Source organism: Struthio camelus, chromosome 13 (genome assembly GCF_040807025.1).
Source record: "Struthio camelus isolate bStrCam1 chromosome 13, bStrCam1.hap1, whole genome shotgun sequence".
In the NCBI taxonomy this organism is placed as follows: Eukaryota; Metazoa; Chordata; class Aves; order Struthioniformes; family Struthionidae; genus Struthio; species Struthio camelus.
In genome coordinates this window covers 7,641,203-7,657,660 of record NC_090954.1, presented here as the reverse complement: position 1 = coordinate 7,657,660, position 16,458 = coordinate 7,641,203, and the positions used below count along the sequence as shown (strand labels likewise).

Below are 16,458 nucleotides of genomic sequence, written 5' to 3'. Positions count from 1 at the left end.
CTCCAGGCTGTGCAGTCTCCACACCCTCGGGTCGCACATCCTCCCCCCAGGGCTGTGCACCCCCTGGTCCATGCCATTCCCCCCCCCCCGGAGCCCCCCCCGGGGCTATGCACCCTACCCTACCACTCCAGGCCACACAATACCCCCCACCCCAGAGCTGTGAAATCCCCCTGAGCCGTGCAACTCCCTGCTCTCCGGGGCTGTGCAAACGCCTGGGACCGTGCACCCCCTAGGCCATGCAATCCCCCCCCCCCCGGGACTGTGCACTCTACCCCGAGCTGTGCCATTCCCCCTCACCCCCCCTCTCGGGGCGTACAAACGCCTGGGACCGTGCATCCCCTGGGCCATGCCGTTTCCACCCCTCCGCGACTGTGCACCCTACTCCGAGCCGTGCCATTCCCCCCTCCACTCCCGCGGGGCGTGCAACCCCCCCCCCCTCCCCGGGCTGTGCAAACGCCCAGGACCGTGCATCCCCTGGGCCATGCAATCCCCCCGCCCCGCCCGGGGCTGTGCACCCTGCTCCGAGCCATGCAATTCCCCCCACGCCCCTCCGGGCTGTGCAAACCCCCGGACCGTGCAACGCCACCGCCGCGCCGCGCCGCGCGCGCGCGCGCACCCGCGCGCCCGCCCCGAGCCGCCGCCGCTGCCGCCGCGCGCCGCAATGCCTGCCGGGACTTGTAGTCGCGGCGGCGCCGGCAGGCCGGCGCGGCGCGGGGGCTGCCGGGAGCTGTAGTTCCCGGGCGGCGCCGCGGCGCGCCTCTCCCGCCCGCCAGCAGTCGGCGAGGCGGCGGGAGGATGGCGGGCCGCTCCCTGCGGGCGGCGCGGCAGCGCCTCGGGCCCGTCCTCTCCCTGGGCGCGCGGCGGCCCGGCAGGTACGTGAGGCGGCGGCGGGGCGCCTCTCCTCGCTCTGCGTGCGCGAAAGTGCGTGTGTGAGGGGCTTCCCCCCCTCCCCCTCCCCCGCCCGCCAACGGCCGCCGCTGACCCCTCCCCCTGGCGGGCTCGGCGCGAGACGTGGCACCGCGCCGGGCCGAACCGAACGGAACCGGATCGGGCCGGTTCCATGGCGCTTCCTCGCCGGCGCCGCGGTGCCCGGTGCTCGCCGCAGGAACGGCGCCCGGGGCGGCTTCTGCCGGGGGGGGGGTCTCGGCTTTCTGTCTCGCCAGAGGCGTTTCAGGGCCGCGCCTGAAGGCGCCAGCCGCCTTCTGCTGCGCCCAGGCGGCTGGAAGGAAGCTGAGGCGCGCAGCGCTGTGCGGTAGGACGCGCCAGTGCTGGCAGCAGGGAGTCTGAGCCGGGTTAGCGCCGGGCAGCCGCCTGCCGAGCTGGAAGAGGTGCAACTGCGCTGTTTCGGAAGGGAGGCAGAAGCGGCCGGTCTGTCGTGCTCCCCCCCCCCCCCAACCCGTCCTCCCTTCCCTGCGTGCGGGGGATCTGCCCCCTTGCGCAGTTTGTTCGGCTGACTGGTAACGACTCGGTGTGGAAGGAGGACGGGAGGTGTGCTCTCAGTAAGCAGCCTCTGCCCTGCAAGGGTGAAATTTTCCTTTCGGGTAAAAGTGTTCCTGTGGTAAATGCAGCACGTCACTTTGTGCCCTTGTTTCCTGCTATTTCACATATCTGCGGATAACTTATCCTTGTCTTTAAGGAGCCCTCAGTTACTCAGAAGAACTCCTGGACCTTTAATAAACAGTGATAGATCTTTGTCCGTTTTTCATGTACTAACGTACTGTATATTTCATGAGCCGCTTACGTTTTTATTTTTGCTAATGATACCATGCCTATACCATAGGAACTGTTTCAGCGTGTTTTGGATGGTCAAGGAAAGAAGGACAACTTAATTTTGTCAGTGTTTAGATGAAGTGTCCAGTCATATTTTCAGATCCTGTGGAACATGGCTTATAAAAGAATAATGAAATCCATAACAGCTGTTTGAGTTATTTGAGTGAAATGCCAGCAGCTGAAAAGAGACAAAATCCTAATTAATTTATTCTAGTGTTCAGTCTCTGTAAGAAGCTAAAAGCGTATTTAAATGCAACAAAATAATCCTGGCACGCATAATAGAAGCCAACTATGTTTGGGACTAGACATAGAGATGTGTATCTGAAAGTCCTTTCTCTTCCGTATGGTTTATATTTGTGAAAACTGCTCTAAATATGCAGACCCTCTTTAAATATGCAGCAAGTCTGAAATAGTTTTGAGTTTGTCTGATGGAAGCTGAATAAGCGTAATTCATGAAGGAGAGCCAAAACCTACCATCAGTGTGAAACCAATCTTTGTATACAAGTATTCCCTGGATGTGTCTGCATTACAATAGGAGCAGGTCTCTATAGCAAAAAAGTCAGTGGTGAGGACCAGCCATCCATGGTGTACATGTTTCAGAGACTTCTTACTTTGGGCTCACTTTAATCTGGGTCACTGTCCATTTACAGCCATCATGCGTTGAGGTGTACCTCTGAAGCTTGTTCTCCAGTTGGGTTTCATGCACAGAGAATCCACACAGTGTTCTCTGATGCCGTTCAATGATGAAACAGAGCACAGTAAGTGGTGATAATTAGTAGAGTCCCCTCAAGCACACCCCTAATCTGAAACACTAGTGTAGGTGTTTCTCTGTATCTCAGCAGTTGCTTGGTTTGTCATGCTGATTGGGAGGAAGAGCTGAGAGTGCTTTAGGAGGAGTTGAGATAGGACCTTGTGTTCAGAGAGGACATGAAAGAATCAGTTTGGGGTTTTGGGGCATCGTTCCTGTGCTCTAGAAAGAGAGACAATGTACTCAGGTTCTGACTACAGACCTGGTTTTCTTATCCTTAAATTCTAATCTTTAAGAACAACTGTCTTAAACCATATGGCTGCAATCAAGTTCTCTCCTACCTCTATTTATTTGCCCTTCCCTGACATTAGTTCATAAATTTATTTGAATCACCAGCTCAGTTTATAATCTCTTCACACCCTCTGGGACTTCCCCATGTCTGTCACTTCAGGATGTCTCGACTTCCCCCAGTGGGATTTCTGTCTATTTTTAGGGCAGCTGTTATCAAGACTGTGTTTAGAAGCACAGCACAGTGCACTGGACAGACTGTAAATAGTGCTTGCCCTTTTTAGCAGATCATTTCTTTCATCTTTGAGGAAGAAGTAAATTGAGCGGCATTTTCAATTCTGCCTAATAGTCTGTCTTAAGGATTTCCCTTGGAGTCAGTCTGTGGTTCTTGCTTCTTGTCAGCAACATTTCCGAGAGGCTGGTTTAAACAGCATATGATATCTGGGGCTTTTTATTGTGTGGGGGAGTGTTTTGTGACTTGGTTTCACGAGCTGGAAAAAGGAGTCCATGCAAGCAGCTCTCTGCTTCACGTAGGCAGGTCCCTGTAGCTGAAGCACCAGCTGGTCCGTGGCCCTCTCCTCCTACACACTAAAGCACACCCATTTGTGTAGTGTAAATCACTTGCAAAGGGAGATGACTCACTAAGCTCTGCATCTTGGATGCAAAAGAGTTAACTCGTTTGTATAGTTCTCTGAAACTGCGGATGTCTAACCTGTGAGGTGCCTAGCAAGCTTGCTTTCTCAGCTGTGTTTCAGCTTGTTTCATCTGTAGCATGACTAATTTCCATCCCTGCAGTTCTTTAAATGAAATAAGAGATGATTAAGTACAGAGTTTGTAGTTGATTCTTACCACGGACTTATTTTTACGAAGAAACTTTACAGTTGTTTAAAGCTTCATTGATTGATTAGTGGGGGGTTTTTTTGGCTTGGTAAAGTGAGACTTTCTCTTTCTTCATCTCCAGTTTAATCTCCTTTTTATAGCTTTGGAAAAGTACTATGTTAACAAATCAACAAACCAAAATTTATTTTTAAAATTTAAACTGGGAATAACAACTGCCTGTTTGTTGATTTGAATTCCAAAATAATGAGCCACTGCTATGTAGAAGTATTCCCTTCTGCCTTGTAACTAAGTTCACTTCTGTAACGTTGCTGGCAGAATCAGTGGTTGTGATCTGTCTTTTTATCTGTCTTTTACTGAGATAGTTTCCATTGCAGCACAGAGTCCTTGAGCATCTCCTATCCTAACAATTCCTGTTACTGAAATTGTTACTCAGGATGCTTGCATGAGAAAAATAATAGGACACTTCCTTCAGACGCATGTAGTGAAACAAAAACGCTTGCCTAGGAGTGCAGTAACTTATGACTGACATCTGAAGTTGAATCAGCCAGCTAAACGTAGTTAGTGTATCTAGACAACTATATCGTACTACCAGGATAAGAGGTTTAGCTGGCATATGTCATCCTAAATAATTATTTAGCTTTAGCATTCTGTAACTTTTAAGAAAGACAAAACCCAATGTGTTCTCTTTTCTGCTTTAAACCACCATTGGTAGTATTTTTAGTAAAGGTTCAGTTCAGTGAAGCAAATGAAACTTGTACAGTGAGAAATCCTGAACATATTGTGTAAGTTTTTGATTCCCTATGCAACCTTTATTAAAGCTTAAGCTGCTGTATGTTGAGGATAGTTTACAGCAAATCTATATTTAGGAAGCATATAAAATGCCACAGTAACAGGCATCTTAAAAATCATTCCAGATGGGGTATTGTGCCCACAACAGATCTCTCGGCAGCAGTAGTTAAAATGTAGGTTTTTTTCTGTGTTGGCTTTCCTGGAACTGCAGTGGCAGGTCCTTTTTTTTGAAAATAACCTAGTTCTCTAAAGATTAGTGCAAGGAACACCCTACTTCAGAGCAAACGGACTTAGCAAAAGTACCTTCTGATTTGTGGTTGGTATGTTATGTGTTGAAAAGGTGTGGTTTGGCAAACAGATCATGTTTTAAGTACCTACTTAATAAATAATTGTATGCAAATATACCTCGGGTGGGAAAAGGAAGTTTGTCATTAGTGTCATGGGACATTTACGACTTTGTATTGAAGATAAAATGAGGAAACACCTGGGCTCCTTAAGCAGGGAGTGGTAAGGTGTGCTTGGTGGTCTTTAGGCAGATACAAATCTCTTCAGCTGGACTTTGGCCAGCCAAATAAATCAGTCTAAGCCCAGGCTACAAACCAAAGGAGGTGTAAACACCTCTTCCCTTCCCACTGTTCTCCTTCTCATATCTCTCTGGGCATCACATGCTTCTCTTCTCTTTTGTGCTGGTACTTGTACTTATCTCTCAGTAAACCTACTCAGGGATATAGACAGGAAACTTTTCTTTGTTTTGTAGGGTTAGTTTTCTGTTGGTTTAGTTCCCTGAACCTTGGTTCTGCAGAAGCTGCCCGGTTCCAGTCCTGGGATAGAGGGAGCAACCTATCCTTCGCAGTTGCAGCTGTTAGGTCAGCTTAGCTGAATTGTTGAACCACACTTAAGCCTCCTGACCAATTTGATAGATCCAGAAACAAAAGTAGTGCACTTTTGTAAAGCTGTACCCAAGCAGTATAGCTTCCTCAAAGAGGAAGAAAGCTTGGTGGTGCAGGCCTGGTAATGTGAACTCAGTTACATTGATTGAGGCGCAGCTTAGTATCTCCATGCAGTGTTGAATTGTTCTGTATAAATATAAAGGTTTGAATTAGTGCCAGTGCAGTAATTTCTGTACCATGCTGCCTTGTACTCGGTAGAGGTATGCACGTAGTATATCCAAAACCCTCTCTTAAAGAGGATAGTGAAAGCCCTGCTCTGAGGAAGAGGCTAGATGTTCCTAAGAAAGGAGACACCCTTCCTTGCTAAGTATGGAGCTGTCTCGGAAGTAAACTGAACTTCTGCAAACTCTGTGTTTGATGTAAGGTATGGGAGAGAGGGAGGGCTGAGGCTTTGGTCTCGTTCTGATGTGAAGGGTTTTGTCTAGATCAGTTCTGTAAAAGCAGGTGGTGTCTCTCTGTCTTGGTATCCTGCCTGTAGAAGGGGGAGTGAAAACTCTTGGTGTACCTCTTGGAGTGACAGCGCTATTACTAGTACCCAAGTGCTCTGAGGAAATAAAGTGCAGGAAAAAAGTGATAAGTATTTTCTTTACTTCTTAGAATGGCTAGCCTGCTGCTGTTCAATCATCTTTTGACCAAAACTATTTTCAGTCTGGTTTCTGTTAGCTAATTTGGGGGGAATCTGTGAGGTTGTTATGATATGGGATAAGCTTCCAGGCAGTGTTCATACGCCACAGTCTAATTATCTGATTCCCTGATTGTTTTGTAATTTCACCCGCAAGTTCTAGAATCAGTCTGCTGGATGAGCTCCTCCTGCTCTATCAACATGAACCACTGACAGGTATGCTTTTCAGCAGAAAAGTATACTTGGGATGAAAAAGCCATCGGAAGCAAAGCTAGGCTTCAGCATTTGAGGTCTTAGCTTATTTTGTTTCTGCCTTTAGGACTGCTTTTCATTGCCAGTATAGCTAAAAATAGTTGACGTGCTTAAAACTGTTGAAGTATATTAGTGACAATTTTCAGTTAACACATTCCATACCTTTTTCAAATTCTGCTAATGGAGTTGCGAAGATTCTGGCAGAAAGGCTCCAGAATACATGCAGTAACGTTTAGCATACACAAAACTTGGTATATACCAGATAATTCCTGGACTTTTTTTTTTTTTTTTAAACTATTCTTTGTGCAGTGGGCATGGCAGCTGGGTACAGTCTAGCAATTGTTACTTTGTAAAAGAAACTGCTTGGCAAAAGCCTCAAACTCTCCTCCTTTTCACTCAGGGGAAAAAGAACTGCATACCCTAAATAGTATGTCTGTGTGCACCAAGGAGAATAAACATAACAGAGCATCCCAGAATTGGATTTTATGTTAGTTAGCAGTTTGGGACACGGGTATGTCCTTCCTAGGTTGTTAAATTGCTTCACAGCCACTTCAGTGGTATGAGTTACCTTTTGCAGTTAACCATACCTTCTTAGAGAAGTAGGCTAGGCTCTGCCTGCGTATCTTACTGAAGTGCTGTGGTTTTGCAGATCTTGCTGAATTTTGCTCGGAACTCTTATTTCTCACAAATCATTTTTAAAACAGCTCTATGCTACCTGCCTCCTTTTCAAGACTACTTTGCAAAAACGTTTCTGTAATTTATTGTCCTGTATTGACCACCTATATTGAGAAGTTATGTAAAATGCCACTGATAACTTACTTTCCTGTCAAAATCTGACTCTTTTCAAGGTATGTCAGAGAAGGGATATGTAGCTTCTGCCGTGACATGTGAGTCTTAAAAGACTCTTTCAAAACATCTGTCTTCTGTGTTTCTGTGCTAGTTACCTGTCTTTACTGAAAAGAGCTAAAATTTTACTGGCACTCCTACATAGCTATTTAAAGAGAATTCTTCTTTTTGACCCATTGTTACTTTTTTCCCTTCTTTTTGTCACTAGGTTACATTTCAGAGGTTCCTCATTTGTGTTCAGCACTGCAGCTCAGCAGAGAAGTACAGGAGACGAGTGTGGCCCAGAAGATCCCCATGATGAGCCAAAGCATCCCCTTTCTGAACGTGCTTTAGAGCACAAAGCCATCAAATTGGAAGAACAAGTCCGGGATTTAACTGTGAGTATGCTGCTGGAGTCCATCTGCTGATGGCATCGTTATACCTTTTGTTCAGTCCTCTTGATACAGGAGACTGTCTTTCATCCCAAGCCTTTTCTGTAAGCATTATAACATGCACCCAGCACCAATGCACTGTAGTGCTGTAAAAGTGATTGCATTCTAAATTTGGGAGGGTGCCCTGTGAAAGAAGTACATTCTGCTTTCCCCAGAAATACTGTCTGTTGCTAGTTCCTAGGAGCAAGACCCTGACAGTCTGAGCCTGGATGGCAAAACTGTGCTCGCGATCATCTGGTCACATCTTTCATATCATTGTACAGGGAGAATGGCAGTAGTTTTGTCCTAATTAGTATCGCATACCGTGAAATACTGGATCCAAACGGTCTGAGGAATCATCTTTAGCTACAGTGGTGTGGTGGAAATGGTGGAAATTGTTTTATAGGGCCTTTCGAGAATAGATGTAACTAAAGGAGAGGATTAAATATCGTAGCGCTGGGCAATTCTGGAAGTAATTGCCCTGGGAGTAATGAGATCTACTGCACGAAGAGAGAAATCAGCTGATTGCAGATCTGTTGCTAAGACTGCCAGTTCTCCTGCTAGAGAAAGGAGCATCTCAATAGCTGCAGAGTGAGTCATGCAAAAAGCAGCAGACTGACAATGCGATGTTCAGCTGAGCTATGTCCTGACTGCTTCTGGCCTTGACTTGGGTCCTTTGAGGGAGTTGCAGATGTGTTGATTAATCAGTAAGGAGAGGAAGTTGGGTTTGCATGTTCTGAGGAGAACCCAGGAGCCCAGCACAATCATCTTACATGAAGTGGGTTCTTTTTAAATAGTTTCTAAGGAATTGCAAACTTGACAGGAAATCAGTTTTGCTTCCTTGTCTGATACCTTCTCTTACTGTTACGGTTACAGGAGCGATACCGGAAAGCTTTGGCAGATTCTGAGAATGTCCGGAGGAGAACACAGAAATTTGTGGAAGATGCCAAACTCTTTGGTAAGCAAAGTGGGGCAGAGCTGTGTTTCCTGCAGTGGCCTGCCTGCCTGAGCATAACATGCTGATCAACAGCTTTTCTCTCTGCGCTTCATTGTAAAGTCCGGCGTGATGTTTAGCCTGGGCTGATGGGTGTCTGGGCTTACTAGCTATTTTTTCTGTATGTCCAGCCGTGGCATTTCAGGTTTATCTCAGTGACTGTTTTGTTATCCCCTTTTACTAAAATAGGTCTGGTGCAGTTGAGTGTAGTTCTCCTGACTTGATTGAAATTACGGTTTCTTCTGTATACTGAGAATTGGCACTCGGAGAGTATATTCTGTACTCTCAGCTGTGTTATCAAGTTGTGATCTCCTTTACTGTGTTAAGAGCCTCTCCTCTTCTGCTCTAGTTTTTGTGAGGTAGATCCTGCCTGGGACAAAGGGTGATCAGTTTCTGTATCAAGTGTTCTTTAAAATTTCCTTCATAAATGTTTTGGTGTTGATAAAGTGAGCTGGATTTGTAGCTTTAGCAACTGATGTACTAAGCAGGTGAAGAGGGGGAAAAATGCCGTTTAATCATAGCACTCTGCCAGCACCATCTCTGAGAATTAGAAACTTTTGTTCTCCATGAGGCATTGATCTCAGAGTTTTTGTTAGCTAATTCCAGTTGCTTCAAATTAGAGCTGCTGTATTTTTCTTTCTGTTCTACCCACTGTGCTATAAAATAGCTGTTGAGGTCATCTTGACCTGCGTTGTAGGTTTTGTTTTTTTGAACTGTTTGACTTTTATATGCATTAGATTGGTGCTTTAGATTTGAAGGAAAATGAGGTTCCTGATTGGAAGTCGCTCATGGGCGAAGCATGGGGCTCTGTAGAGCATTAAAACACTGATGCTTCTGCTTCTGACTGCTACTGTGTGACTTCCTTCTCCTTCACACTTTTTTCTTCTATGCCTGTTTAAACATGTATATACAGGTATAAACAGCACCAAATTACTGTTTCTCTTTCTTGGTTTTCCTTATGTATTTTTCCATAAGTAAGTTATGCTATCGATGTAATTGAGAGAGGCTAGCTTTCTTGAAATTACTGCACTGTGTAACATGCTGCTCCTGGAAGTATATACAACCTGAATCCAAAATATTAAAAGACTCTTTTTTTTTTTTCCCTAACAAAAAAGACTGCATAACTTGAGAACAGCCAACCCAAGGACCATTTTGTCCAGTGCTTCCACAGTAGTTTTAACTTACGAATAAATTTGTGAATATACTTTTTGAATGGTCATGTTTTCCCTCATTGTGTTTGTTTTCTGTGTGCATGGACGTTGATGTGAGTTGTTTGGCACAATATTTATTTCTTTGGACCTGTATGAGAGGCTGTTCTGAATCACAAGTCTTAGTCACAAGAAGTGAAATACCAATAATCTTACTCTGCTTTATCAGGTAGAGTATATGATCGTTATTCTTTATAGATATACCTTTCTTGCATGTGCTTTGATTCGGGGAGTCTCTAGGAAGCTACACGTATAATACTAAAGCTTTGGCTACAGGAGAGGCAAGCACCATCCACTGTTGTTGAAGTAACAGTTGAAACTAGTTAAAAGCTTTTCAAGACGCTTTTAAACTTCTGTGGCTTTGTGCCTGCCGTTAGTACTGCAGCTCTGTATGTTCTGTAGTTAAACTGACCTTCATTTACTTCTTGCTTTTTTGTGCCTGTAGGGATCCAGAGTTTCTGCAGGGACCTTGTGGAGGTAGCAGATATCTTGGAGAAGACTGCTGAGAGTGCGGCAGGAGAAGCGGAGCCTAGTAATCCAAATCCGACCTTAAAGAAAATCTACGAAGGCCTCTCTCTCATAGAGGCCAAATTGCAAAGTGTATTTGCCAAACACGGCCTTCAGAAGATGAACCCTGTCGGTGGCAAATATGATCCATACGACCATGAAATAGTCTGCCATGTACCAGCTGAGGGAATGCAGCCAGGCACAATAGCACTGGTGACTCAGGATGGCTATAAACTCCACGGGCGCACTATCAGACATGCACTGGTCGGTGTGGCAGTAGAGTCACAGGAATGATATGGGCTTACCCATAGGCATCTGGGACCTTAATGAGCTGAGGACCCTTTGTCACTCAGCGACAACTGCAGCTGCATGTTTTTATTTATTAACCTAGGTCTGTATTGTATGTTGGCTTCTTTACAATGTGTGCAGTCATTTTGCCATTAATTCTAAGGTACTTGTATATTTAATGTTCCTTTTTGGAGTATGTGGAGTAGTAGGAGTCCTGCTTTTTTGTCATAAACGTGGCACTGTAGTCCCTTTCTCTGTTGCTGATTTCAAGTCTCCATTAAAACTTTTATGGGGAAGAGGGGGGATATGAGAGAGAGAGAAATCATGGGAGAGCTAGGGAATCTTGTCTCCTAACTCTTTCTCTTAGGCAGACTCCTCCTGTGGCCTTTAGGCAAGTAACTTTTCTGCCTCAGTTTCCCTATCTATATTAAGGGGCTATACTAATACTTATTGACCTACCTCACAGGGATGTGGTGGGGCTTTTTCTTTGCAAGGCACTTAGGTGAGGAAAAGCTCAAAGTGCTAAGTATTGTTATCAGGCTGGTTTTGGTGTCTTCCCCTGTCCCCAGATCCCTCAGGTGGGGACAAAGATGATCGCTTGAAATGGTATTTAGAGCCAAATTTTATTTCTCACTTTTCAGGAAAACAGTCCTGAATTAATGACATCTCTGTTGTACTATAGTTGAATAGGGATGAGGTTTTAAAGAGAATTCAGTTGTCATGGTCATGTCAAACTTTAATGTGTTCGTATTTGTTCTGCAGGTAAAATTGCGGCTTGCCTCCCTCTCTTGAAGGGTAAAATAGGGAGCGGTCCTTGGTAGAGCCTGGAAAACTGTTCTCAAATCTCTTTCTCCAAAGTAAAATTATATTTTGGACGAGAGTAATAGCTCTTTCTTGATGAATGTCCATGCAGCCTCCAAGCATGATAAACTGTATGCTCTTTGCTGCTGGCAGAATGGAGAATGCCCTTAAGTAGGAAATCTGGACTCATTTTGTTTTCTCAAGCTCTCCAATAATAGTACTCAAATAACACTAACTTCCAGTTCACGTTCAGATTCTACTTTTGCCTGGTTGTGGTAAGTATTAATTTTTTTTTGAAGGAAGGAGAAAATTATTTTCTATTAAATGTCTTAAGTGTCCTTGAACCGATTTTAGTAACAGAGACAAGAAAGCAAAGAAAAGCAGAAGGCTGAGAAAGTGAAAGCTGACCTGAAGCCATCCTCCTAGGTAGAGGCATGTTGTTGTCCCAGTATGGTATATGTATTTCCCAGTGGCCCTGTTGCCTGGGAGTCCATCCTCTAAACTGAAAGGATTCAGTGTCACTGAGTAAAGTCAGAATTTAACCCTTTGGAGGGCAGTGAGCAGTGCAGTGACAGAAGAATTAAACCTGACTATGGTGTGCATTACACAAAAACAAGGCAGGAATGGTTTTGTTTTCAGGTTGCTTCTTACTGATTCGTTAATTCTTGCCTTTTCACTTCCTGGAACTGGATCTGTAGCCTGATAGGTATTTGAGATCTGCTTCCGAAACCTCTTTCTTTACGGTGGATGCCGTCACTGGTTTGGAAGGAAGCTTATTCTTCTCCTGTTCCTTTGCAGGCTTCAATAGCATAATCCTTGTGATGGACTTCAAGAATACAGCAGCCTTCAGTTAGCAGCTATGAATAATCTTTCATGGGGGGGAGATTGTGTAGACCATATGCAGCCTATTGATTGTCATTCCAGAATTTTAAGGAAGATGGACACTTCTGTTCTCATAAGCTTAATGCAAACTGCTTTAGTGGCAATTGTATGTGGGTGACTCAGAGCACCCTGCATTCTAATGATGCTTTTTGAAGTTTAGTTTTGTGCCTCTGAGCCGGTTAGGTTTTCAGGCAGGTACCTGAGACTTCAACCCTGCAACAGTTCCTTCATGGCAGTTTTAGATCACTTTGAGTTCAGTGCTCTTGTTTTATCACATTGTTGGAAATTTTAGAGAAATACCAGACTTTGTGTATGGTTTATTTTTTTCTTTTTGCTGGTCATACATGGTGACTGGGTAACGAGGTGATGCTACTACTCAAGAGAGAATAAGTACAATATGAAAAGTGGCAGTGCAAGCCTTGCCATACTGTTTCATGACTGACTGCAGCCTGTTCTGAGGAAACTGCATCTTGAGCTGGAAAGAGCAATTAGGTTCTCTTCTGCCTCTTCAGTCCCTAGTATATCAACTGAGTCTTTTTGCAGACATGACGGGAGGGCTGGTTATGGAAACTAACTTGTAATGTGAACCTTTATATTTAAGGAACTGAGCAAAACCAGTCATTTCATGTAACGAGTGGTTTTCCGTTATAAAAAGATGGCAACTTATCTGAGCCAGCCTTGAAGTAGTGTGCAGCTGAAAGTGATCAGATCCAAAGCCTCTCTAACACTGTCCCACTCAGCCATTTGACTGTTAAAGGGTAGAACATCTACTTAGTCTGCCTTTGGACTATTTCCCAAGGCTTCCTATCACCTCGGCTAGTAATCACGCATTTTTTGCCTTAAGGAAATACCCTAAAATGCACTCCGAAACACCTTCCGTCTGTAACGAGAGATTACTGATTCAGGGTTTGTCTCTGGGATCTGTATTCATTGAGGCATTGTTGTGTGGCTAGAACAGAAATCTGAGGGGTCAGGGTTCCTGTGCGCTCTTCCTTTCCCTCTGGCAGGTCCTGTTTAATTATGGGCAAGCTATTTTCCCAGTTTATGCTCCAACTTTATAACTCCATGAAACTTCTGCTGGATCTTACCAGGCTTTTATGATGGTTACTGTAAGATTTACCCTTTGCTTAGACTCTTCTACAGAAACTACCAAAGAGATAAATGCTGTTGCTGCTGTTTGTCCTAGTTTTCTGCTTCCTTTGAATTGTGAAATGAAAATGAACTAAGCAAACCTGGATTCCATCACAGAATTTAGATTTCCCTACAAAATTTGATCCTCTTGCCTTTCAAGCACACTTATTGATCCCCTTTATTGTGGATAAGATTGTCTAAGGACGGATCAAATTTCTCCTTTCTAGATTCCAGTTCCCCTGTTGTCTTCCGTGTTTGTGTAAAGCTTGCACGGTGGGACAGGTTCCTTGTTGCACTCTGCAGAGTTACACCAGAGAGGAATCTGTCCCATAAGCTGCTTCTCTCCAGTCACTTTATTCAGTAACTATTTTATAAAACACAGGAGTATGTTGGAAGGGACAGAATAGCAGAGGAGAGGAAGTTTTGCATACCTCTTGGTCATTTCCACTCTGTTAGGCCAGCTATGAACTGAAGAGCTTGAGCTGGGAATGCAGGCAACTAAAAAATGTACGCAGTGATGTGTGGAGATACGATGCTGCTCTTGAAAACCTGGCAGCCGTGCTGTACGTAGGCATTTGCCTTGTTCTGTGACCTTATCATATCCTGTCAGCGGGACATAATTTGAGTTGAACTCTTGGGTGAGTCTTCAGTGGCACTGTCGCATGTGTGGCAGCGTCTTAACTCACTGACCACGAGCAGTACAGAATGTGAATGTCACTTTGTGAACCTTAAATTTTCAGTGCTTCATCAGCAGAGCTTCTGTTGAAACAGCTGTGATAAAGCAATGGCTATTAGCAGTCCTTTAATTTTAAAAAAATGTATTTAAGTTTTATTGTGAATATTGTAGTATTTTTTTATTGTTAAATGTGAGATGTTTTGATATTACTTGCAAAGTCAGATGAACAAAGCATTGCTAATCTCCAAAAATCTAAAACCACTTAGTTGGTGGGAAACCTGTATATATCATATGTTTTTATGTTTCTATGCTCTTATTTACCCAAAGGTTCTGGCTGTATGAAAGAGGAGGACTGAAGTGTGGGAGTGGTGCATGTAATTGACAACAACATTTGAGTTAATGTTGGAATGGGCTGATTTTTTTTTAGATGTCCAGATACTGTCCATTTGCTAATAAAAAAAAATGCAGTTAACTTCTTTTTTCTTTTTTTTTTTTTTTTCTCCTGCCCCAAACTGCTTCTCGTTCTGACTGCCGTTTGAATTGGGTGGGACTGTGGATTGTTTCTAGCTATTGCAGAACTGGCTGTGTAGTCCAGAGCAATGGACACCTTTGCTGAGTGTTTGGTTGGTAAGCCTTTAGCTGGTCTCTAAGAAAGGAGCATATGCATACATGGGTCATGTTTACTTCCACAGGTAATTTGTCAGGGATTTCTGCACTGATAAACTGCCCAACAGGATGTGTCGTTCTCTTGCTGTTTCCTTGCCTGCTTTCGTTTCCATTCCTAACAAGTCCACTCATAGACCAGCGTGTAGAGTAATGCTCTCTGCCAGCATTTGATGTTTCATTTTGCAGAGCTCTGCTGAGAGTTCTGATATTTCATACCTTGACTCATTTTTACCATTCTTTTCTCTCGTAGCTACACTTTACTGCATTTGTTCCTTTTTGTGTACGGTATGTTTTAGCAGGCATACTCTATGGCAGCTCATTTCAGATGGCTTAATATACAGTGTGTATTAAAGCTTACAGTATCCACGAGTGGGTTATGATTTCATCAATCTGTTGGAGAGAATAACAGGCGCTCTCTGTAGGCATGTGATTGTAACAGACTTACTTGATTCTCCCTTTCCTTATTCTCTGAGACCTTTGTACAATACAGTAATAGCCAGACTTCCATTCCTGATTTTGTCTTTTTCTAAAAACAGTTTTTCCTATGTCAGTGGGCCTCACTTTCCTTGTTTTCCTGAAGCTCTGAATGTCCCTGCGCATTTCTCACTAGAAAAGGCCTTTGCAGTTTGTTTATAAATGGCCTTTTTGGGTTAAGACGATATTTTTTTGTTCAAGATAGCTCTTTCAAGCAGCAGCTATCTACCTGCCAAACACAGCCAGAGCAGTCCCCTCGTGATTGCAGAGGATGCTTCCCATATATGGGCTTTTTCCCTTTCTCCCTGAAAGCAGTTGTCCTCGGACTGCTGTATGTGTATGCTAACCAGACAAGACCAGGAAATTCTTCTACCTGCTACTGTGTAAGTAATATGTGGTTCTTCTGATTTTTCTCTCTAGCAACAGTGAGAAGTGGAGGTTTTTGAACCAGAGCAGCCTCCATCTGCAGCAAAGCATCATAGCTTGCGAGCAAGGGGGAATGCATTTTGCTTATGGCACATTACTGCAGAATGTCTGCAAGCAAAGCATGATCAGCTCTTACAGATAAGGCTGGAAGGAAGGGCATCTGAACCTGTACTTACGCAGACACCTAAGAGCTCTGTTGTTAGCGTAACAACCTGATTTCTTGTCGCCCACAGCCCTGGTGAAAACAGGGCAGTTAAATAACAGCTTGTTAAAATCTGAGGCAGGCTGCAGAGACATTTGTGTTCTATTTTTTAAGCAGTTCTGGGAAACTAGACTCCCTGTCTAGTGGGCTGATACTGCCCAATGTAAGGCCTTGGATGAGGTGAGCAGAAATAGTTTTTGACTTTGTCCTCCATGCGTTCATGCCCAAGTTCCCGCGTTACATATGCCACTCTCGCAGGAACTCGCCTGTGAGGCAGCTCCTGCCTGGGAGAAGGACTGCGCGTGTGGTCTGTGTTTCCTTCCGAGACATGGCTCTGATAACAGTTTGAACTGCTGGATTCCCAAACTTAATTTCATCACTTGATATGGAGCCAGCCATTGACTACAGCATGCTCTAGGTGCTGTAATTTATAACGCGTACTAAGCATTCCAGTTTTTGCTCAGGCTTTGCTATTCTTTGTATTCCTAGTAGCAGCAGACTCCCAGATGGGATCCCTGTGGCACAAGCGCCTTGCTGTCGGGCACCTTTTTTTGCCTAGGGCAGAAAGTACAAATGAAAGCCTTGAAAAGCCATTGCTGATGCATGAGCAACCACAGAATCCAGCCTGCTCCCTTCCAGCCAGGTACAAAGCACTTTGCATTTGCAAATGTGCAAACTGAGCACACGG

At 44.5% G+C, this 16,458-nt stretch overlaps 1 protein-coding gene across 1 annotated transcript; it reads left to right on the top strand.

Annotated features, from left to right (window-relative positions):
- The first annotated feature begins 703 nt into the window (after positions 1-703).
- GRPEL2 (GrpE like 2, mitochondrial) lies at positions 704-14,474 on the top strand. The gene is made up of 4 exons (XM_068959683.1): positions 704-872; positions 7,314-7,482; positions 8,392-8,473; positions 10,163-14,474. Exons 1-4 carry the CDS (start codon positions 796-798, stop codon positions 10,516-10,518), a joined length of 684 nt encoding a protein of 227 aa, XP_068815784.1. The 5' UTR covers positions 704-795; the 3' UTR covers positions 10,519-14,474.
- Positions 14,475-16,458: the final 1,984 nt, after the last annotated feature.